The sequence below is a fragment of the Stenella coeruleoalba genome (assembly GCF_951394435.1).
Source record: "Stenella coeruleoalba genome assembly, chromosome: 10".
NCBI lineage: Eukaryota > Metazoa > Chordata > Mammalia > Artiodactyla > Delphinidae > Stenella > Stenella coeruleoalba.
The window spans coordinates 16976386-17001467 of NC_137156.1; the positions used below are offsets into that span (position 1 = coordinate 16976386).

Sequence of the window (25082 nt, forward strand, 5' to 3'; positions counted from 1 at the left end):
GCTCAACACCAATGCTTATTAGAGAAATGCAAATCAACCTACAAGGAGATTATCACCTCATACCAGTCAGAATGGCCCTCATCAAAAAGTCTACAAGCAATAAATTCTGGAGAGGGTGTGGAGGAAAGGGAACCCTCCTGCACTGTTGGTGGGAATGTAAATTGGTACAGCCACTATGGAGAACAGTACTGAGGTTCCTTAAAAAACTAAAACTAGAGCTACCATATGATCCAGCAATCCTACTCCTGGGCATATATCTGGAGAAAAACATGGTTCAAAAGGATACATGCACCCCAATGTTCATTGCAGTGCTATTTACAATAGCCAAGACATGGAAGCCACCTAAATGTCCATTGACAGATGAATGGATAAAGAAGATGTGGTACATATACAATGGAATATTATTCAGCCATTAAAAAGAATGAAATAATGCCGTTTCCGGCAACATGGATGGACCTGGAGATTATCATACCAAGTGAAATAAGTCAGAGAAGACAAATATCATGTGATTTTGCTTATATGCAAAATCTTAAAAAAATCATACAAATGGACTTATTGACAAAACAGAAACACACTCACAGACTTAGTGAATGAAGTTATGGTTACCAGGTGGAGAAGGGTGGGAGGGAGGGATAGACTGGGAGTTTGGGACATATACACAATGCTATATTTAAAATAGATAACCAACAAGGACCTACTGTATAGCACAAAGAACTCTGCTCAATATTCTGTAATAACCTAAATGGGAAAAGAATTTGAAAAAGAATAGATGCATGTATATGCATAACTGAATCCCTTTGCTGTACACCTGAAACTAACTCAGTATTGTTAATCAACTATACTCCAATAAAAACTAAAAAATTTTTTTAAAAGTGGGGGCTTTTGAGAAGTTCGATTGGGGATGTGCTAGCATCTAGACTTGGCTTTTACAAGTGGAAACAAATGCTCATTTGAGTAATTAGTGGACATACCCTGCAAAGCAAGGTGCCGAAGTAGCAAGAGGCTGTTTGAAGAAGTGCACATTCCTCTTTTAAGTGTAATCACCTGCTGGCTCAACATAACCCACTGGGCCACTGGACTGTTAGAAGTATCCATGGCTTTCAAAAACAAACAGTTCCTTATTTGGTAAGTCTAATTTCAATGTAGGTGTCATTATTCCATAGTGAAGGTAAAAGATAAAAGTCTCCAGAGAGATTTTTATCAAGTATAAATAGACCCATGTAGTAGATATCACAAAGATTCAAGATAGAGCCTACATATACAAATGCACGCCATGAGCATCCAGCTCTAGGAATCCACAGCTTGCTGTGAATATGCTGGCTTTCTTTTGCATTAAGTCAACTCTGAACCCATAGCTCAATTTCCTTTCCTCTCTGCAGTTAGTCATAAACACGTAGTTTTAACGAGAGGTTTAAATAAACGCTTTGTCCACTAGAATCATACAGAATGGGATTGTGGTTAAGCGACACGCATGTGTAACCAGCTCGTGAGTTCCTTGCAGGCAGAGTCCACGTATGACTACAGTTGACCCTTGAACAATGTGGTGGGTTAGAAGTGTTGACCCCCCATACCCCACTACCCACCAGTCAAAAATCCACATACTGCTATCTCTGCCTCGAAACAAAGGAATTGATAAAATGATTCACCCAAGGGCAAGAAGCTGAAACTGTTTGGATAGAATCAGGACTCAAACCCTAGTTCTTTTGATTCCACATACTGGGATCTCTCATCAAACACAAACTTTTCCCCACACTTAGTTCATTTAAAAATCTGTAAAATGGGGCTTCCCTGGTGGTGCAGTGGTTGAGAGTCCGCCTGCCGATGCAGGGGACACGGGTTCGTGCCCCGGTCCTGGAGGATCCCACATGCCGCGGAGCGGCTGGGCCCGTGAGCCTTGGCCGCTGAGCCTGCGCGTCCGGACCCTGTGCTCCGCAACGGGAGAGGCCACAACAGTGAGAGGCCCGCGTACCGCAAAAAAAAAAAAAAAAAAAAAAATCTGTAAAATGAGCATACAGGTACTCTATTTATTGAAAAAAAATCACCTTATAAGTGGACCAACACGGTTCAAACCCATGTTGTTCAAGGGTCAACTGTAGTTTTAAAATATCCTTACAGCACTTGGCCTTGCATACATTGGTGTCTAACAAATGTCTGTCAAGCAAGCCCAGTATATACAGATCTTCCTCAAATTATTATGAGGTTACATACAGATAAATCAGTTGTAAGTTGAAAACATATGTCAAAAATGTATTTAATACTCCTAACCTACAGAACATTATAGCTTATCCTTAAATGTGCTCAGAACACATTAGCCTACAGCTGGACAAAGTCATCTAACACAAAGCCTATTTTATGCTAGTGTTGAATATCTCATGTAATTTATTGAAAGTGGTAAACAGAACAGTTGTCTGGGTACAGAATAATTGTATGTCTATCAGTTGTTCACCTTCACGATCGTGAGGCTGACCATGAGCTGTGGCTCGCTGCTGCTGCCCAGCATCATGACGGTATTGTACCACATATTGCTAGCCTGGGGAAATGATCAAAATTCAAAGTACAGTGCTACTGAATGCATACCACTTTCATGTAGTAGGCAAGAACAAATCTGACTCCACACCTGATCTGTTTCTTTTACTTTCACTTTTGTATTCTGTTGCTTTTGCTACAAGAATGTTCCCTAGAACCTGAAATATACAAGAGAGCTCATTCTCAAGTCTCTGACCTTTAAAGGTATAAAACTTCTCTGTTCATATAAAGATAAAAAGTTGCAGAACAGAGAATAACATTTGTCTTGTTGGAGGTTTACAGGAACTTCACGATCTGACCTAGTGGGGGTAGATGCAAGAACAAAGGATTCTTATACCCAGAAGTTTGCAACAATCAGCCACACCCTCTTCCCTTTTAGTATAAAAGCAGCCTTAAATCTAATTTGGTTAGATGGTTCTTTGGGACACTAGTCTGCTATCTTCTCAGTCTGCTGGCTTTCCAAATAAAGTCACCATTCCTTGCCCCAATAACTCGTCTCTCAATTTATTGGCCTGTAGTACAGTAAGCATTATGGGCTTGGACTCAGTAACATTCATACCATCATAAAGTTGAAAATCATCCATCTAACGATTGTAAATTGGGGACCATCTGTACTTGTATCCCGTAATAAGGCTAAGTTTATATTTGTGCAAACTCCACAACATATAAGTTGCTGTTCACATTTTATTATTCTTATTAAAGACTTCATATTTTTTTTTAGAGCAGTGTTAGGTTCACAGCAAAACCGATAGAAAAGTACAGCCATTTTCCGTATACCTCCACACATGCATAGCCTCCCCCATTATCAACATCCCCTTGCAGAGAGGTTCCTTTGTTCCAACTGATGAACCTACATTGATACATCATAACCCCTCAAGGTCCATAGTTTACTTTAGGGTTCACTCTCAGTGTTGTACACTCTATGGGTTTGGGCTGTCAACTTTTTGATAAAAGGAAAATCAAAAGTTTTCATTTAAGATTAATTTAGTTTGGTTTTAGACTCATTTTAAAAGCCCCATTAGAATTTTTTAAATTTCAAAATAATCACAAATTTACAGAAGAATTAGAGCAACAGTACAAGGAACTTTTCTTTCATGAACCATTTGAGGGTAAATGCTGCTCAGATGCCCCATCACCCTGAATATTCTAGTGTGGCTTTTTTCATACTATTTTGGACATTCTCCTACCTGACACAGTACAACCATCAAACTCAGAAAATTAACATTGATACACTGCTTCCTTCTAATCCTCAGAGCCTATTCAAGGTTCTCCCATCGTCTTATCAATGTCCAACTTTATAAGCTAAAAGATCTAGTCACACGGTGCCTTTAGTGATCACCCATCTTCACTTTTCTTCTGTCAGAAACAGTTCCTCGATCTTTCTCTGGTTTTCATGAGCCTGACATGCTTCTGAAGTGTACAGGACAGTTCACTTTGTAGAATATCCCTCCACGTGGATTTATCGGCTACTGTCTCATGGTTAGATTCAGGTTATGCAACTTTGGCAGGAATAACACAGAGGCAGCACTCTGTTCTCTCTGCATCCTGATAGGTGGTGCACGATTACACCCTGTCCCCCTACAGGCATTGCTCAGTTTGACTGCTTAAGGGGATGCCTGCCAAGCTTCTCCACTGCAGTTCCTCTTTTTTCCCTTATTAATAAGCATTTTGTGGCGTGATATTTTGTAACCATGTCAATATACCATTCCTCATTTGAGTTTTACTTTATTAATAATGTAAGGATTCATCATTTCCTATTTTATTTGATCTGTGAAATCTATTTATATAATTATTTAACTTAATGCTCAACTTATCCCACACTTGGCCACAACAGGAGTCTGTTTAAGCTGACTTCTATGCTTTTTTACATGACATCATCATTTTTTGAGCACTTCCTTGGTTTCTGGCACAAAAAATGTGTTTCAGGCTCATGTTGTACTTCACCTGACCTGACCATGGAATTGACCATTTCTCCAAGGAGCTCTGGTTCCATTTATTGGAGAGGCCGAGATCTGGACCCTAATTGTGTTCATTTCCCAGACACTCTCGGTGGACAGAGCTAGGGAATATATATACAGGTACATGTTTACACGTACATTTAAATCTATATTTCTATATCTATCTATATATTGGAAATCCTGAGTTCATGCTAATTTCTCCACTCCCAATCCAACCCCACAGGTTAATTCTAGTTTTCTCCCATTATACTTCCCTTCTCTGGTAGTGAGGAACATGATACTGTGGATGGAACTATATCCCCCCCCAAATTTATACATTGAAGCTCTAATCCCAAATGTGATGGTATTTGAAGATAATGCCTTTGGGAGGTAATTGGCTTAGAGGAGTCCATGAAGGCGGGACCCTCGTGATGGATTTCTTCCTTTTATAGGAAGAGGAAGAGATACCAGAGCCCTGTGCCATGTGAGGACACAGAAGCCCGCTATATATGAGAGCCAGGAAGAAATCCGCACCAGAACTGGACCATTCTAGCACCCTGACCTCAGACGTTCAGCCTCCAGAACCATAAGAAAATAAAGTTCTGTTGTGTAAGCCACTCAGTCTAACATACTTTGTTATGGCCGCCTGAGCAGACTAATACACGTGGTTTCCGTTACTCTTAATATACTTATTTGATCAATCTCCTTCATTTGGGATCCGACCCTCGACACTTGGCTACCCTTTCCCTCTATGGGAACACCCCACTTGGGCTCCAATTTCCTGTTTTGGGCCATCCTGTCTCCCTCTCTCCCCACTCCATGAACTTCTACTTTCCTCTACTTCATCTAATGGCTTTGGGACTGAGTTACACAGGAAGAGAAGGAAATGAGTTTGTTTAGTTCCCCAAGATCTCACTCAATTATTTGGAGAGATGTGTTTTTTACCAAACACAAGTCTGAAAAGTTCATTATAATCATAAATTCGAAGCTAGAAGGAAACAAAGATAATCTAACTCAACCACCTTATTTCATTTAGTAACTAATTTCTAGGGATAATTTTTCTTATTCTACTGAGAAATTAAGTCTTATAAAGGAAAACTTTTGCATTAATGAAACTATGGTTATAAAAATGCTTCTGGTGTCAAAACCACTGCTTTAAAGAACCTCCTTTTTATTTATAGAAGCTCCATGGTTACCTGGAATGATGGAAGAACTAATGCTATATAACATTTTTTTATATAACATTTTTGAAGTAATCCATGGCTATTAATGTCATTTCTTCATGTCATTCAAAGTATTTATCCTGCCTCTCCTTTGCATTTCCAGTAGAGGGACTTGGAGAAGCAGATGAACAATTGAGACTTACAAGGAAAGTCTAGGTAACACAGTGATCACACTTAAGTGTTTTACTGGGGAATTATGTAGGGCTCAGTCTATAACAGAGATTACAGACAATTATGTGCCTTTAAAGATGGAGCTGATCTAGGGATGAGGGCAGAGTGGGAAGTAAACCAAGAGTAAATAGAGATAATCAAGACAGTATGGTACTGGCACAAAAACAGAAATATAGATCAATGGAACAGGATAGAAAGCCCAGAGATAAACCCATGCACCTATGGTCAATAAATCTATGACAAAACAGGCAAGAATATACAGTGGAGAAAAGACAGTCTCTTCAATAAATGGTGCTGGGAAAACTGGAGAGCTACATGTAAAAGAATGAAATTAGAACACTCCCTAACACCATACACAAAAATAAACTCAAAATGGATTAAAGACCTAAATGTAAGACCGGACACTGTAAAACTCTTGGAGGAAAACATAGGCAGAACACTCTTTGACAAAAATTGCAGCAAGATCTTTTTTGACCTGCCTCATAGAGTAATGAAAATAAAAACAAAAATAAACAAATGGGAACTAATTACACTTAAAAGCTTTTGCACAGCAAATGAAACCATAAACAAGACGAAAAGACAACCCTCAGAATGGGAGAAAATATTTGCAAATGAAGCAACTAACAAGGGATTAATCTCCAAAATATACAAGCAACGCATGCAGCTCAATATCAAAAAAACAACCAACCCAATCAAAAAATGGGCAGAAGGGACTTCCCTGGTGGTCCAGTGGTAAAGAATCTGCATTCCAATGCAGGAGATGCGGGTTCAATCCCTGGTTGGGGAACTAAGATCCCACATGCTGCGGGGCAACTACGCCCATGAGCCACAACTCCTGAGCTCCTGCACCTCAACTAGAGAGCCCAAGTGCTGCAAACTACAGAGCCTACATGCTCTGGAGCCCACATGCCCTGGAGTCCACATGTCACAACTAGAGAGAGAAAACCCACGTGCTGCAACTAGAGAGAAACCTGCACGCCACAACGAAAGATCCCGCATGTCCCAACAAAGATCCTGCGTACTGCAACTAAGACCTGATGCAGCCAAACAACAAAAAAATAGGCAGAAGACCTAAATAGACATTTTTCCAAAGAAGACATACAAATAGCCAAGAGGCACATAAAAAGATGCTCAACATCATTAATTATTAGAGAAATGCAAATCCAAACCACTATGAGGTATCACCTCACACCAGGCAGAATGGCCATCATCAAAAACTCTGCAAAAAATAAATGCTGGAGAGGGTGTGGAGAAAGGGAACCCTCTTGCACTGTTGGTGGGAATGTAAATGGATACAGCCACTATGGAGAACAGTAAGGAGGGTCCTTAAAAAACTAAAAATAGGGCTTCCCTGGTGGCGCAGTGGTTGAGAGTCCGCCTGCCGATGCAGGGGACGCAGGTCTGTGCCCTGGTCCAGGAGGATCCCACGTGCCGCGGAGCAGCTAGGCCCGTGAGCCAGGGCCCCTGAGCCTGCGCGTCCGGAGCCTGTGCTCTGCGGCGGGAGAGGCCAAGGCAGTGAGAGGCCCACATACTGCAAAAAAAAAAACAAAAAAAAAACTAAAGATAGAACTACCATATGATCCAGCAATCCCACCCCTGGGCATATACCCAGAGAAAACCATCATTCCAAAAGATACATGCACCCCAATGTTCACTGCAGCACTATTTATAATAGCCAGGACATGGAAGAAACCTAAATGTCCATCAACAGAAGAATGGATAAAGAAGATGTGGTACATGTATACAATGGAATATTATGCAGCTATAAGAAGGAACGAAATTATGCCATTTGCAGAGATATGGATGGACCTAGAGACGGTCATACAGAGTGAAATAGGTCAGAAAGAGAAAAATATCATATATTAACACATACACGTGGAATCTAGAAAAATGGTACAGATGAACCTATTTGCAAAGCAGAAATAGAGACACAGACATAGAGAACAAACATACGGACACCAAGGGGAAAAAAGGGGGGGGGATGAATTGGGAGATTGGGATTGACATATATACACTACTATGTATAAAATAGGTAACTAATGAGAACCTACTGTATAGCACAGGAAACTCTACTCAGTGCTCTGTGGTGACCTAAATGGGAAGGAAACCCAAAAAGGAGGTGATACATGTATACATATAGCTGATTCACTTTGCTGTACAGCAGAAACTAACACAATATTGTAAAGCAACTACACTCCAATAAAAATTTTTAAAAAAAGAGTAAACACAGAAAAGTAACCAAGGAACCAGTGCCTTCATGAGTGTGCTTTGATTGGGGAAGGGAGGAACTTATAAAAGTGCAGTGGGAGAACAGAGCCTGCCTTGAGAAGCTGAATGGATTTGACTCTTTGGCCACATGAAATCTTTTAGATAATGAATTTCAGATAGCATTGAGGTCAATTGCAAATAGTAGAACACCCAACAATAGTGGCTTAAAGGAATAGGGGTGGAGTTTTCTTATCAGAAGTTTGGAGGTTAGTGGTAGCTGGAAGTGGTTCAATTGCTCAAAAAGGTAAGACCAATGTCTGTGTGATTCTCTTGGCCTTTCCCTCATGGTTTCAAGATGGCTACTGTAGCACCAGACATCACATCTGCATTTAACACAGGAAGAAAGGAAAAGGGTATCACAAGACGTATTTGTCATGTTTTATCAGGACAACAAAAGTTTATCCAGAGCCTTGCTTCATCACCACCCCCAGCAGATGTTCATTTGCTGGATATTAGCCTGAAATTTTGCAGCATTATTTCTATCTACAAAGGAAGTTGGGAACGTGACTGGTTAACTTTCCAAGATTTTATAAGTGGAGACAGAAAGGGAAAAAGTGATAGGAATGGGTGTTGGGTCTATCAATCTATGTGTCTTCCACAAGAAGTCTGATTAGCTATTTTTATCATTTAGATGACAAAAGAAGTTTCAGTTGGATGCAGAAAAAAGTTTTTAGTCCTTCAGTCAGGTTATTAAGGCAGACAGCAATGTCTCTATCCTTCAAGATCTTGAAGTTGAGAGATATTCATTACTATGTGTCTTAGAAGATTTAGACATTCTGTTGCCTGAAGCCTGGTGATTGGATCAGGTGATCTCATTAGGTCTATGATGATTTGATCCACTATCTCAAAGCTGTACATTCCCTACCTCTCAAAGCACTGTGAAATACCAGAAAAAGTACAAGGACACCCTTCTCCCCCTCCATCTACTTCACTGGAAAACTTCCAACAACACTTTGCTTTTAGAGGTTCTAAGGTTAATACCGTTCCTCTTATTCAAAACTAGTTTCAGGTATGTTAAGAAAAAAAAGAGAGAACTGGATAAATGAGGCATAAGTAAAAGATCAGGAAATCAAGATTTTTGGATAAAACTAAAAATTGACCTGAGGTCGTATTAGGGAGATGTGAAGCCATTACTTGAATATGATGTGGGCACTTTAGAGTCACAAAACTTCCCTCGACATAATATTATATAAGATGATGTGTTATGCTTACTTTTTTTTTTTTTTTTTTTTTTTTTGCGGTACGCGGGCCTCTCACTGCTGTGGCCTCTCCCGTCGCGGAGCGCAGGCTCAGCGGCCATGGCTCACGGGCCCAGCCACTCCGCGGCATGTGGGATCTTCTCGGACCGGGGCACGAACCCGTGTCCCCTGCATCGGCAGGCGGACTCTCAACCACTGCGCCACCAGGGAAGCCCTATGCTTACTTTTTAAGTAAACTCATTCGTAAATCACTTGGCAAACATGTCAAGAGCCCATGGTTTATTTCTGCTTCAATATTGCACTGTAGTCTTGGCTACACCAAGTTCCGTCATGGCAACAACTAACCTTTTTTTCCAGACAATCCTCATACCCTGGAGCAGAGAAGACAATGCCCCACTGTGAGCTTACACAAGATTTACAAATATGGTGCAATTTTGGTGTACCAGTGGCCTGAAGTTCACAAACCCACTGAAGATTCCAGCTGGTCTATACTTGTCAGCCGGAAAGCATGAGGAAGACTGGGACAAAGTCCCTTTTCTTAACCATGTTTCAAGATGATCTAAAAGACACTTTCTGATATTGAGCTGAGTGAGCTCTTGTACATTTTGGAGATTAATCCTTTGTCAGCTGTATACATATAGCTGATTCACTTTGTTATACAGCAGAAACTAACACAACATTGTAAAGCAATTATACTCCGATAAAGACGTTAAAAAAATAAAAAATAAAAGCACTTTCTTCCCCTCCAGTCTCTTAAACGACCAGAATGAGAGTTGGGATTGATTTCACAATAACCAAACAAATCATCTCTTTCATACACATTTTTATGCCATTGCTAGATTAATTGAAGGTAACTTATTCGCCTCTGGTGCTTCTGTAGAGCTTTGAGAACTGAAAGCCCTTGTTGTTTTCACCAGGCTTCAGACTCCACGTAGGCGCACCATATGTATCTCAAATTCATTTCATCCAATTGAACAGGTTTTTTATCAAGCATCTACTAATGAACTGGTGTTCTAAGTGTTGGAGGGACATGCTACTGGGAACCCTCACAACATTACAAGGTAGGTATTATTTATACTGTGAAAATTAAGAAACTAAGGGCCCAGAGAGAGTAAATAACTTCTCAAGGTCACACAGCCAGTCCATGGCAAAGCTGGCTTGAAAGGCAAATCCGTTTCACTCCCTATTCCATGCTTTTCACCCAGTATCTTGCTGCCTTCCTGCTAACAACTGGCCTTATCATAAAAGGCCCATGATTAGAAATGCATGAAATCTTTTTTGAGACTACAATTCCTGGACATTTACAATTATTCTGCCAAAAGAGTTAACGTTCATGGTATGAGAATGGAAAGGGGGACTCTGCCTTTGAATTGGGTCTGAAAGTTTTCACTCAGTCCTTTCCTCCCCAAACCACTCATCTTCAAAATTTGATTTCAGAAGCCTTGAAGTTGTATGGAATGCTGATTCATGCTTCCGGGAATTGTCCTGGCAGGCTAGCCTTAGACTGGGCAGCAGGTGAATCCTGGTCAGAATATCCTCAGAGAGGTGAGCAGAGAACCGAGTCTGCAGTCAGGAGCTGAGTTTCTGATCTGCTTGCTCACCATCTGGGTGACTTTAAGTTGTTTCAATTCTCTATGTTCCAAGTTCAGGGTCATAAGAAACAAATGAGATAACACAGATGAGAGTGGTTTGAAAATTGGAAAGTAATATATAAAGAACGGCCATTATCCTAACTCAGAAAGCAGAAGGGACTGAAAATTAAAGGCAGCATGGAAGAGCACATCAGCTTCACTCTACAACACTTCTAATAAAGCATCATTTAATTAACAGCCTCCAAGGAGGGATAATGAAATTAAACGTTGTCCATCACAGCTCCTTTGTTACTGGTATCTGGGGCATGAAATTCTGAAAAGCATTCGTTCTTCCTGAACATAAATGCAACCATGGTCAAGAGCGGATCCTTCCTGCCTCACCAATCTTCGAAAAACCAAGAAAGATAACTAGCGGGGTATCAATTACAGCTTCTGAATGGCAGGTTCAGAGTATAGCAGAGGAAAGCAGGCAGCCGATTTCCATTTGGTTGATGGACCCCGAATCAGCTCCATGTGCCCATGGGTGAGAATCACAGAGGCAGGTTTTAAAATGTCCTGAGGCCTCAAGAGGGAAAGAGAATCAAAATGATTTGTGTTGGCCTAAAGCCCTCTGGAAAAGTGGATGGTAAGTATTCTGATCCACTTTTCAAACTCAGAGGTGGGCACATCACCCTGGGGTCCATTCTCCCACCTTCCCAAAGCACCTCCACAAAACCCGGGTCTTCCTGTCGACAGATGAATGGATAAAGAAGATGTGGCACATATATACAATGGAATATTACTCAGCCATAAAAAGAAATGAAATTGAGTTATTTGTAACAAGGTGGGTGGACCCAGAGTCTGTCATACAGAGTGAAGTAAGTCAGAAAGAGAAAAACAAATACCATGTGCTAACGTACATATATGGAATCTAAAAAAAAACAAACAGTACTGATGAACCCAGTAGCAGGGTAGGAATAAAGACACAGATGTAGAGAAGGGACTTGAAGACATGGAGCGGGAAGGGGAAGCTGGGACGAAGTGAGAGAGTGGCATGGACATATATACACTACCAAATGTAAAATAGCTAGCTAGTGGGAAGCAGCCACATAGCACAGGGAGATCAGCTCAGTGCTTCGTGACCCACTAGAGGGGTGGGATAGGGAGGGTGGGAGGGAGACGCAAGAGGCAGGGGATATGGGGTATAAGTACACATATGGCTGATTCACTTAGTTATACAGCAGAAACTAACACAACATTGTAAAGCAATTATACTCCAATAGAGAGAAATAAAAAAACCTGCCTCTTCTGTCTTCCATTCCTTCATCAGCTACTCCAGTTTTCCAACCAGCTCACCCGTCTCCAGGATTTACGTTGCTGTTTCTAACCTTTTTTTAACTCCTACTTGGAGAGGTCAGCCCTTAGTCGAAAGCATACACAGTGTCTTATAGAGACTGCTCTAGAAAGATGGAGCTGTGCAATGCAAAAACAAAACAAAAACTGGCCAGGAGAAGAGGCACTGGGCTTTGGTTCTTGCAGGCTAGGGCTCCTTGGGTAAGAGCTTTAACTTCCCTGAGTCTCCGTTTCCACATCTCTAAGAGTGGGAATTATCCCTGCTTGTCTGGTCCATAGAAATCAAAGGAGATGTTTGTGGAAATGCTCGAAAACACTACGAATATAAATGGTCCCGTTCTTCCCCTGGTGATCTTGCGACAAATGCAGTCATTCAGCACATGATTACTGAGGATTTATGACGGGGCACACTGGGCTGGGCCCTGGAGATACAACAGAAAATCGAGCATGTTCCCTGACCTTGGGGAGCTTACCTGGGGGTGGGGTACAGCAGCATAAACAAGCAATTAAAATACACTCTGCCACATCGCCTAAGTGGACAGCAGAGGGGTACCCAGCTCAGCCTGAAGGGCTTTGCAGGGAGAGGGATAACACAGGAGCTCAATCTTGAAGGATGATAAGAGAATTCACTAGGAAAAGAAGGGAGTCAAGGTCATTCCAGGCGGAAGAGCAGCATGTACGATTGTAGGCAAGAAAAATGAGAGTAGGGCAAGGGTAGAGTATAGCAAGTATTTCAGTAGAGCTGGCGCCTGAGGTGAGGGGAGCGGGAGAGGTGACGCTGGGGACTCAGGAAGGAGGTCCGCTTTGGAGGGCATGCTGCATGATCTGATGATGACACTCACAGAGTGCTCACCAGGTGCCGGGTACTCTTCTAGTGTATCTCATGTATCACCGCTTTTAATTCTCCCAATCACCCCAAGAAGTCAGTCCTTTTATTACCCATTGCTTAGAGAAGAGGAAATTGAAGCTCAGAGAAGTTAAGTAACTCATTCAAGGTCATACAACTGGCAAGGCTGCCAAGGAGTTGGGTATTTTAGATAATTTCCTGACAGTCTGCATAACTGATAAAGTGCATGTCACTTGCTCATGTGGGAATTTATGTTGTTTGCTTAAATACTTAATGATTAACTATCACTTGGGCTTATCAATAAAGTAATCCAGTAATTGAAGTCTTCTGAGATGAGGAAGATTATAAATGGAAATTTATACTTAATGATCAATTAGCTTGGCTAATTTTGCTTTTCCCCCTAACAATCCTTTGTAAGAGATAAATAGAAGAATCAGTGGACTTGAAAAATACAGAAACTTCCTTCAACTGGACCCTTTTTTCAGTAATTTCATTTCTAGGAATTTATACTAAGCAAATCATCAGGCATACTAAGTTATACATACAAGAAGTGTACCCCTGAGACTTGGGTACCATATCATCTTTCCAAACAATACTAAGGCTAGTATGTCACCACCAGCCAGAGTTGGTGGGACGCTCAACTATTTTCCGAGTTCTAGTTTTCCTCTTGCAGCCCTTGGGGTTGTGGGAGAATCCTTGGGCTTAAGCAGTTGAAGAATCTAGGGAAGGTCGTTCCAAGAAGTTTTACTCTCTAGGCTTGCGTGCATGTTGTCAGGGCCAGAGCCTCTGCTAATGACACCACAACCCTCTGGACCCACCTCAGCCACAGGAATGTAGAGTAGTCCCCAGGCAATCCCACAGTCCCCCGTTCAAAGTTCTGCACCTCCAGGATGCCACCACAGCCTCCCTACTGCTGCCTCCTCCTGAGGAACCCACCCCTCATTCCGAATCTTGGAACAGTCCACCTTCTGCTTCCGGTCTGGCTCTTCTCCCTCTTGACTCTAGACGTTCAAAGCCTCCAACGCTTTCCTACGTAGAACTCCCAGTTGACTCATCTCCCTGAACACACACTTTTGAAAACACAAGGGCCTATTGACTTACCCCTAGGGACCAAGGAAAGTACAGATAACCACGACTCAAAGGCCTATGTGGGTCCTTGGGAAGAGAAGGAAAGAAAGACCTTGGTTGCTTCTGAATGTATTCTGCCATGTTAAACTTTTATTGTTTCCAATTACATCTATAATAGTAGAAATCTGGAAAAATTTAAACGTCCCACTAAAAGGATTGTGTATTGGAACAATATACAGCAATTAAAGGGCTCTGTTCTTGATATATTCATTTTTTAAAAGCAGGATATGCAATTTAAGTCCAATCTTTATAATTTATTTACACACACACAGTTGTATCATATAGACAATCAACGCTTGTCTTAAGAATAGTGGGATTATTGTTGAGGTTTATTTTGCTTCTTACACTTCTGTGCATTTTCCCAATTTCTTTCATATATTTGCATTATTTTTATAATGAGACTCACTGCACCGTACAATGATGGGATGTGTATGCGTGTGTGGCAACGGCCCTTTTTCTGGAGTACGTAATGTACTGGGGTGAGGTAGGAAGCTCTCTTGGCAGATCATTGGCTAGGAATAAGAGTTAACTTGAAAAGGGAATGACAATGTAAAAAACAACATTTAAATACAGAAAAGGTAGGACAAAAACTTTAAAAATATATCAGAATAATGTACTACAGTATTTTTTAAAGTTCCTTTTCCTTCTCCTTTAGACATCTAATAAGTGACACAAATAAATATTTTTATTTTGGCCAAAATCAGCTCTTGGGCAATGTGCCACTCTCAGAATCAGGCCTGATATTTGAATATCTGTGTTGGATGGTGGATCTTTTATGAATTCACTGTGTGATGGGGAAAAAGTTAATAACTTCTCTTGACTTGAATTTCTTCATCTTCCATTTTTACTGTTATTTAACAAATGCTTCTATAGCATCTACTGTGTGCCAGCACTCTCCTAAGAGTTTTGTGAATATTAACTAAGTTAATCCTCGTTCCTATCTTCCAAGGAGGGCACTTTTTTTTTAATTTATTTAATTTGATTTATGTTTGGCTGCATTACATCTTCGTGGCTGTGTGCGGACTTTTCTCTAGTTGTGGTCAGCGGGGGCTACTCTTTGTTGTGGTGTGTGGGCTTCTCATTGCGGTGGCTTCTCTTGTGGTAGCACACAGGCTCTAAGTGCATGGGCTCAGTAGTTGTGGCTCATGGGCTTAGTTGCTCTGCGGCATGTGGGATCTTCCCGGACCAGGGCTCGAACCCGTGTCCCCTAGCATTGGCAGGTGGATTCTTAACCACCGCGCCACCAGGGAAGCCCAAGGAGGGCACTATTATCCCTACTTTACGTATGAGGAAACTGAAAACCAGAGGGGTTAAAAACTCAAAGTTCACACAGATGGTAAAGCAACAAAATCAGGATTCAAATCCCTTCTGACGGGGCTCCCCTCGTCGCGCAGTGGTTGGGAGTCTGCCTGCTGATGCAGGGAATCCGGGGTCGTGCCCCGGTCCGGGAAGATCCCGCATGCCGTGGAGCGGCTGGGCCCGTGAGCCATGGCCGCTGAGCCTGCGCGTCTGGAGCCTGTGCTCCGCAACGGGAGAGACCACAACAGTGAGAGGCCCGCGTACCGCAAAAAAAAAAAAAAAAAAAAAAAAAAATCCCGGCTGACGAGCTCCAGACCCGGCTACGTTAGCCCCTGTGTTTTATGCTGGACCAAATGACATTTAACACGTCTATCATTTACTGTGTATAAAACACCCACAGCCCTGGGCGTATTCCCTCTCCATGCTTCCCAAATCTCTCTTTGACCCCTGAATTTTCTTTTGGAAATCCAATTTTTTTTAAAAATCATATATACTCTAGGATTTACTTTATGAAACAGGGACTCTCCTACTGCCAGGTGTTAATTTTTTAACTTCTCTGTTTTCAACTCACCTCTTCAGTACCGAATATCGTAGTCAGTGCAGTAAAAGAGAGATCATGCCTTTAAGTAGCTCAATAAAATGGCGACTTTGGGTCCATAGCCTCTAATATACCAATCCTGCCCAGCCCCCTATCTAATTCAGTTAGCTGCTGGCTTTCTGGCTAGGTCAAGTACAAAAAACCAGTTCACCTCTTTAATATGTCAGTAGAGAGACAGAATCATTTTCACATTTTTGTTTTACCCATAGAATGTTCTATACATAAATACAAAATGGAACTTTGATACTTTCTGAATTTACTAACTTTCAAAAACGTTGGGGATTAAAAATCTCAATTAGAGAATAAGCTTCCTAGATTTGAGTGAGCAAACAGCCTTTTTCCCTTTGTACTTACAGTAAAGGCTGACTGGTCCACGAACACAATAACGGCCAACCAATCAGGTTTTGGGGGGACTGAGCCTCCAGAAGCGAGCTCAGCTTCAGGCCTGACCGCCACGAGCAGGGTCTGGGCGAGAGTAGAGACAGAGGCCTCCAACCTTCTCTAAATACTTAAAAGGTACAAATAAAGCCAGCATGTTGTTAAAGAAACTAAATTCTACTCTCTTACCTTGACAAATCCTCCTTCCCAGGACCAGAACGGAACGCGGGGTTCTTCCCTGCTCTGGGTTTCTACGCCAGAATGTGGCGGCGGTACGGGCAGCAGCCTCTGGCCTGACCAGCTCCTCTGCTCACCCCCAGTGCTTTCTTGCGTAGGAAGAAAGGCGTCTCCCACGTGTGGATACTCCAGCCCACCTTGTTACCCAACCAAACTTGGGTCCTCTCACCCACGCGCAGTAAAGCCAAGTTACTGACACCTGGTTGCAGTAAAGGACTAGGCAGCGTTTACTGCAGGGCACCAAGCAAGGGGCCCAGGACAACTAGTGCTCAAAACACTCAACTCCTCCGTGGGTTTCAGCAAAGTATTTTTAAAGGCCAGGTGAGGGAGGGGCGTCCCAGGGTACGTGATCGGCTCATGCACAATTCTCTGATTGGTCGATGGTAAGGTAACAGGCGTCACAGGGGTTAACGTGATCAATCCTTAGGCCCTAGTAGGCGTGAGGGCTACGTGCTCAGGGTCATCAAGCAGTTAATTTCTTCCATGTGGTGGGGGTTTTCTCATCTGTAAAACAACTCAGGAAACGTGCATCAGATACTGTTATCTGGGCACTTGAGAGAAGAGCTTCAGCAGAGGATATGGGGGAGGGGTCTCTCCCTGGAAGGCCCCACAGGGTCCTGCTCGATTACAGCCTGAGGCTGCCCCCCAACAGCCTCCCCTGAGTACCTCTCAGGCCTAGGAGTACATACACTGGCAGCATCCTTCATCCTCAGCCCAGGATGTTTACACAGAGATGCTTATGCAGGAATTCAGGATTCCAGGAAGCATGCTCTAGGAGCGAGGGGAAGCGCAGGCTCTGGATGGACGAGTCCCCTTGACACACTGACTGTGCCCTGTGGGGAGCGCTGTGACAGGGCATGACAGCGGAGGGGCAGAGCAGGGCCCTCTGAAGTGCAGCTCTCAAAAGTATGGTGCCCAGGGCAGAGGCCCCTCTTGCCGACCTAAAGGCTGTTTCTCTGGTATGTCCTCGGTCATCTGCTATGTTTTGCAATGATGTGGTAGGAAATGAATCTTCCACAATTCTACCTTTGACCCTCCTAGACAGAAAGGCCCCGTGTCTCCCCGTTTTGTTAAAATTAAATTAAACCTATGCTTGCACATAGTCCACAATTTGACTTTGTAATGCAGAGTTCTGAAAGAATGAGGGCAGCCTCATGGGGAACAGCTGAGGAAAACCTGGAGCCCTCACCTGAACAGCTTGATCATCAGTGAGTTCTATTGGTTGTTTCTGCTCCACACCAAACTGAAAGCTGGGGGGGGCCCTTCTTAGACCTTAAAAAAAGGGGGAAATTTAATGTGAGTTCCATTAAAATAAGCAAATTTGGACATGGTAAGAGAGGGCAGTCTGCTAGGATCTATTAGAGTAGGGGTCCCCAACCCCCAGGCCATGGACCAGTACCAGTCTGTTGCCTGTTAGAAACCGGGCCGCACAGCAGGAGAGGTGAGTGGCTGGCAAGTGAGAAGCTTCATCTGTATTTACAGCCACTCCCCATCACTCTCATGACCACCTGAGCTCCGCCTCCTGTCAGATCAGAGGCGGCATTAGATTCTCACAGGAGCGCGAACCCTACTGTGAACTGCACATGGGAGGGATCTACGTTGCGTGCTCCTCATGAGAATCTAATGCCTGGTGATCTGAGGTGGAGCTGAGGCGGTGATGCCGGCGCTGGGGAACGGCTGCAAATACAGATCATCATTAGCAGAGAGGTTTCACTGCACAGAGACCATAATAAGTCAATTGCTCTGTATAATTATTTCGTTATATATTACAATGTAATAATAATAGAAATAAAGTGCACAATAAATGTTATGTGCTTGAATCATCCAGAAACCATCCCCCCCCACCCCACTCCAGTCCGTGGAAAAATTGTCTTCCACGAAACCAGTCCCTGGTGCCGAAAATGTTAGGGACCGCTGTATTGGAGAACCCAGATTGATGGAGGGCCGGCTGAGTTCTAGGAGGATGGCACCTTCGGTTGATATGGTGATGATGGTGGTGATGGTGATGATGATGATGAGAACATTAATATATACTGAGTACCAAGTGGGAGCCAAGCACTGTGCTAATACATTATATATACTTAATAAAATGTCATATAATTATATATTATATAATATATACATTTCATTTATATATAAATAATATATAATTATAATATAAATAAAATGTATAAATCAATTATAATTTATATATTATTTATATATAGATAATATGTATATGCTATATAATATATAAATGTAATTTAATACTCACAGCAACCCTTTGAAGAAGTGAAGCTCAAAATGGTTGAATAACTTGGCTTAGAGTAATGTTGCTAGTTAAGTGGCAATACAGATTACAATCCAGGTTTGTCTAATTACAAAACCTAAACTTTTAACTGGTCTGTTATAACCAACTAGTACTTTATAAAAATAGGCAAATTGGCGGCAATCCAGCCCAAGATAGACCCAGCCACAATGATCTAATGATCTTTTTATCTAATATCTAATGAAAGCTTTAGGCATATGCTGAACTGAACTGAAGAAAGATGGCCCGAGGGAGAAGCCACCTAGAAAGTGCCATGTGTATATGGACCAAAGATTTGAGAATTTCCTCATCCTGGGGGGTCAGGGCCAAGCATAATTTAAGAGGCAGGCCTTGTGCTGCTACTGATGGAAATGTTATGGACCAGAGCTGGTGACCAGAAGCTGAGTCTATGAAACTTAGCAGATTTGGGAAGCAGAGAGAATGTCCTTATTCTTAGGAACTACACCAGTACAGATTATAAAGAAGCTTGGTCTAAGGTTCAGTTAGGAGAGGATTGGATAAAACTCACCCACAAGACTGTATTCAAGAGATGGATTCATGAAGGGGTCTTGAGAGGGCAATCCTTAACTCATTTATGTTTTTATAACATAAACGACCAATCCCTTTAAGCGTTCTTGTGATTCTTTAACTCCCTACCTTTGCTTCCCATAATCATTTCCCTGAAATTGCATGCAGAAGAATGACTTGAAAAATGAAGAGATTTGGTTTTTTGTTCTGAGAAAAAAAATTAGGAGTCAGAGGAAGTGGAAAAGGGAAAAAGCCAATTGGGAAAAGGAGGGGAGGAAAGGGAAGAGGCAGAGAAGAACCCAAGTAAAAGAACAGCTGGTGATTGTTCAAGAGGCAAAGGGTTACTTTTTAAGGGTCTGCAGGTAAAAGAAGGGAAAGCTGGTCCAAGAATGGGGATGGACCCTGAGAATTAATTATGTATGCCCTGAAACCTCCTCCATCCCAATACTGATGCTGAGTTACTAGTGGTCCCCAGGCTCAGTGGATGAAGGCTCACCTGGGCGATGGGGATTGAGATTGCAAAGGACTTCTTTCGCTCCACCATTAATGGGGGATTTGTACCTTTAAAACATCGGATCATAAGGGTTTGCAGGCAGTCACTCATCACGTTAAAGAAATAATTAATGCCACATAAGAAAAAACAGTACGTTGTTTTCAAAATTCTATCTTCATCATATATAAATTTTACTTAGGAAAGCACTATAAACAAATGTTGAATTCTAGTTACACACTTCAGCAGGTATCTCCTTAGGGGTAAAGTATACTGATGCCTGCAACTTACTTGGAAATGCATCAAAACAATAAGATGGATTGATGGATAAACAGAAGGGTAGATAGTTGGATATACTTGTGATGAAGCCAGTACAGGAAAATGGTATTTACAGAGTCTGGAGGGTCGGTATCTGGGTGTTTACAACTTTTCAGCTTTTCTGTATGTTTGAAATTTTTCATAGTAAAATGTTGGAAAGATTCTCTTACTAGAGAGAAGAGGCTCTTTAAAAAGACAGTGCGCAGACAGTGTACACAGACACAAGATTTTCAATCTTTTTGATCATGCTATTTTTTTGTAAAAAGCCTCACTGAATAATATGAGTGCTTTTCTTTGATCTTCACCTGTTTCTTTTGTCTCACCTGCCTTTTTCTCTTTGGCAGCCTAGGATAGCACAAATATTGGTACTTGGTAAAAGCATGTTTCATTACTACGCTCCTAAAACTTAGAAAAAACTATACTCTGCCATTGTCCTTGTAGCATATGTTAATTAGAGAAATCTCATATCAACTAGGAATATTCTATTTGACTATATCTGAAATGCATCTGTTCACCAAAGTATTTGTATTGCAGAAAAGACTGCAATTATTAAGTGATAAAGTTTGCACATCCTATCTTAAAATACGAGGCATTCTTGCGGATTCTATGAGTGTGGTTCTGGTGTTTACATTTTAAATCACTCCTGCTAACTGTAGCTCATGCTCTGTAGTGATTGGGGGTTAGGAGTTAGGAGGGAGGGGGTAACTTTTTACCTGTCTTTCTCACGCTTATCAAAAAAAAAAAGGTACAAAATAGTGTTAAGCCATGACAGTATCTGACAGTCACCCAAATTAATTCCTACTTTACAGCTGATTCTTTAATTTTTTCAAATTACTTGCAATTGTAAAGTTATCCTGGTAGTCTTTTTCAACTGTTATGCTTATCTAGAGCATTATAAGTAAGACATATCCATAGTGAAAAAAGTTGTCAACAATGGATTAGAAATTATCTAAAGAACTTATTTTATACTACCATGATCATTTACATTCAATGACTTAAATATAGTTTGAAAAGAGAATTTAATTTTAGAGAAATACTGGAGTTCAAGATTTTTCAGTTAGCAGCTCTAAATGCTGAATCTTTTCTTTTTTGTGGCAAAACAAGGGAATTTCAATATCATCAATGTCATCAAGCACTAACACATGATAGCACTAGAGGCACTTGCATCCTAACAAAATAAAACAAACCTCTCATTTTCCAAGAATATGAAGTACAAATACTTGAATCATAAAACTATCAGTTTCAAATTTGCTATTTTATCAAGTGAATACAATTAGTTTCTCATTCCCAAAAAAGTAACAAAAATCTGACTTCCAATTATTCTTAGAGAATTTTAGGATACCTGTTACTGCTTAAACATCAGACTTGTAAACCAGTTTGCTCAATCAATGATTAATTACCCTGCTCCAATTTTGACTATTGGAGAGCTTTAAAATGCCAGGAATTTAAAACCTTGTGCAGAATACCAAGACTATGTTTCTTTCTCCCCCGCCCCCCCTCCCCCCCCACAAAAGAAAACACTTTGGCACCTAGGCAGTGTGGGTTTGTGAAAAGCCCTTTGTCACTAAGAGCCAAGCTTCTTCCTCGAAAGATAAGAATAGGTTCAGTATTAGAAATGTGAGCTATCTCACAAAACAACATGGTAACAGAATTGATCTCTAGTGAATTGCTGCTGTTTTTAAACAAATTATTTACAATGTAAAACTGTTTCCCCCTTGCCTTTGGAAAGCCTTAAAACTTTGTATGTATTCAGACAAAGGGAAAAAAAAAACTATATTTAAATCACCTTTTAAAAATACCATGTTTCATTTGTATTTAGAAAAAACACAGGAAAAAAAGTTGTTTATTATCTCAAGGTTAGTGAGAATAACAATAAGTGGAAAGAAAAGTATAACATAAAAAACATATACCCACTGAAACCAGACAACAAGGAACATCGTCGACTATAGAAATGATTCGAAATACAACTTACCTCCTTCTGCCAAAGGTGTTTGCAGGGGTGCAGGAAGAGGTAAAGCTGGGATAGTGGATTAAGAAATATACCAGAGCTCAGGGTCTTCAGCAAACAACTCGCAACATTAGACAGGTATGTTTCAACCCTACCTTCCTCCGCAGAGATTGTCATTCCTCGGAAACCCTACCTAGAGTCAAACTTAAATCACTTGACTAGCAGAAGCCCACATACTGTCTGCTACTGAGGGTGAAATTCCACAAGTGCCTGTGCCTATCAAATGATTACAGTCTGTTCTCCACGGAGGCTTGAAGAGCCATGCCACTCTCTCAGGTGGCACAGTGACCCCCGAGACAAAACCTGCAGCACTTATTTGGGTGAGACTTCTACTTGGAGAGCGAGCAGACACAAACACAACCAAAGTCTAGGACCAAAGCTTCCTATACTCACTCAGGCACACATGCTCTCACTAAGGGCTGCACAGAGTTATTACTGGATGTCTCTTGAGCTTCTTCTCAATCTGAAACGTTTTTGGTTTTGTTTTAAACACATCACACCAGGATTATAATTCCCTGAAAGGCTCTCTAACCTGAAAGCAGAAAGGAGTTTCAAAAAAGAAACAAAGATGAACACTTCATCTTGGCTGCATTTTTAAACTCCTCCTAGAACAGAATCTTCCCTCCCTTCTGGTAAACACATGCTTGTATACATTAAAATTAAAAGGGTGGATAAATTAAGAAGTCTGTGCTCTCCTGTATCCAAGAATCAAACCCAAATATACAACACACTCACCAATTCCCCAAATGGACATTTGGAGTATAGGCAATGGAAACACATACACACACACACACACACACACACACACACACACAAATGCAAACCCAACGAAAGAGACGTTGTAACCTAGGAGAATGTTCTTTGCTTTGGGAGTTAAGGTATCACACACACTGCCTCACTTTTGTTTCGGTGCAAGAGAGATCCAGGGTGCCCGGCAGGGTGACATACAATGGGCGTTAAAAGCACACAGCCTTAGCAAATTAGGTAAATTAGAGATCATTTGACGGTATTCTACTGTTGCTATTGTAATCACAGTAATTTTCACTGGTAATGGTGCTTCGTGATGAAGTGCAGTTCTCACAGGATAATTGTGAAAGATACCGAAAGATTCAGGGATGCAGCATCTGGTTTTAAAAGCTCTTCAGATTCAAACTGGCATTTTACTTTATCTTGAAAATTTATTAGAGATTCAGATCATGCCGGTTTAAATGGAAAGGTGAAAGCAGGGTAATTTCAATCTATGAATTATTCAATCTCAGCCTGGCGAAATTGCCATCCAGGAACTGATGCTCTGACAGTCCTTCCACAGAGCCTCCATTACGCTTGTCATTTTTATTTCTTTATCTACGATCTCCTTCTCAGTTACCCAGCTTGTCTCTTAGGGCTCGGCTTCACAAACCAAAGTATTTCAAATTGGCAATACCCTAAATGTGCAGCTGTCTCAAATCGCTGTCTCCACAGGCTGCCTTTTTTTCCAAATCATTTTTAAAAAGGCACACATCCATGATGATATCTGTTAGGCTCCTCGATTAGACGAATTAAAACACACACACAAACACACGCGCACACACACACAGAGGAGGGCATCATTGCGGAGGAGAACGGTTATGTTCCGCTAACATCACAAGAGAAGATAAAGTGATGCCTTCTGCTTCCTTCTTTGTTGTCAGTGTGACCCATCCTAGTTGAATAACATCACGCAGGAAGGAGCCAGCACTAAACAGTCTTGCCTGGCACCCTGATTTCCAACCAGCGCAGACGAAGACTGTGGAAAGCAGACTAATCCAGGCAACTGTACACTTAGCGCGCACGATTATTTAGGAAAATGAGAAGAAGCCATCGGAGGACCGCAATTAAACTGTCAATCTCCCAGGCTCCACCTGCACCCAGACTGCAGTCGCAACGATTCTCCACTTGATGGCTGGCTGTGTCACTGCTAGTCGACAGCTGTCCCCGCATCCAGAGAGGACCGGGCTGGATTTAGGTCAGTGAGCCTGGTTTCTCCTTTCAACCGTGTTCTAACTGAGGAGCGGGGATCTGCGCCAGCCCCCGTGACCAGCCCGAACTGGGAGCTGGGAGAGTCACACAGCATCAGTTCGGTGGAGTCTGCCTGCCCAGGCCCCAGCCAGGCAAACGGCATCAGCATCTCCTTTGTCCTAGCCTTTACTCCTGCAGGTAGAGCGGCGCGGCGCGAGAAGCCCGCACGCTATTCCCACAAGTGCTGGGGACCCAGCCGCGCTCCACCAGGGGCAGTCTGGCCACCAGGCTCCAGGCAGTACCTGCTCTGCTGGAAATGCACGCTGCCAAGTGTGAAGCCATCGTGTGCATTCAGACTGCTTCTCTGCTCCTGGCTACACAGAGGGAAATACTCCTCACGGAAGAAATGCTAGGTAGCAGCAGGAAAAGAACACTTTCAAACTGTCGCTTTTAGCCTAGCTGTATGCTTTGTGATGAGGAGACGGCAGGAACCAGGGCTGGGGCAGTGCGATGATGCAGAAAGCAGCAGCGATGACACAGCAGTCAGCTGACTCGCAGGGTGTGATCGTTCCATGTCCTCTACAGAACCGGGCCAGTTTCTAAGGTGGCACCAGCCAGACGACCTTGACTGTGAAGCGGAGTTGCAGGAGGGCAGCCTTTCTCTGTCCACACCTGGCAGTGCTACCCCACACCTGGCAGGGACACCTCACATTAAGTGTCTCTCAGGCAGAGTTTTTAA

At 42.1% G+C, this 25082-nt stretch overlaps 1 protein-coding gene across 2 annotated transcripts in view; it reads right to left on the bottom strand.

The window, feature by feature from the left end:
- The window catches only part of LOC307193439 (uncharacterized protein), a 121525-nt gene extending 96709 nt beyond the window's left edge, over positions 1 to 24816 (bottom strand). For both annotated transcript variants that reach the window (XR_013830331.1, XM_079935374.1), the window contains exon 1: positions 22331 to 24816. Coding sequence is in view for 1 of the 2 variants with exons in the window: in XM_079935374.1 (XP_079791500.1) it covers positions 22331 to 22483 (153 nt within the window). In the remaining variant the exon portion in view is untranslated. The remainder of the gene's footprint in view (positions 1 to 22330) is intronic.
- Between the last annotated feature and the right edge of the window lie 266 nt (positions 24817 to 25082).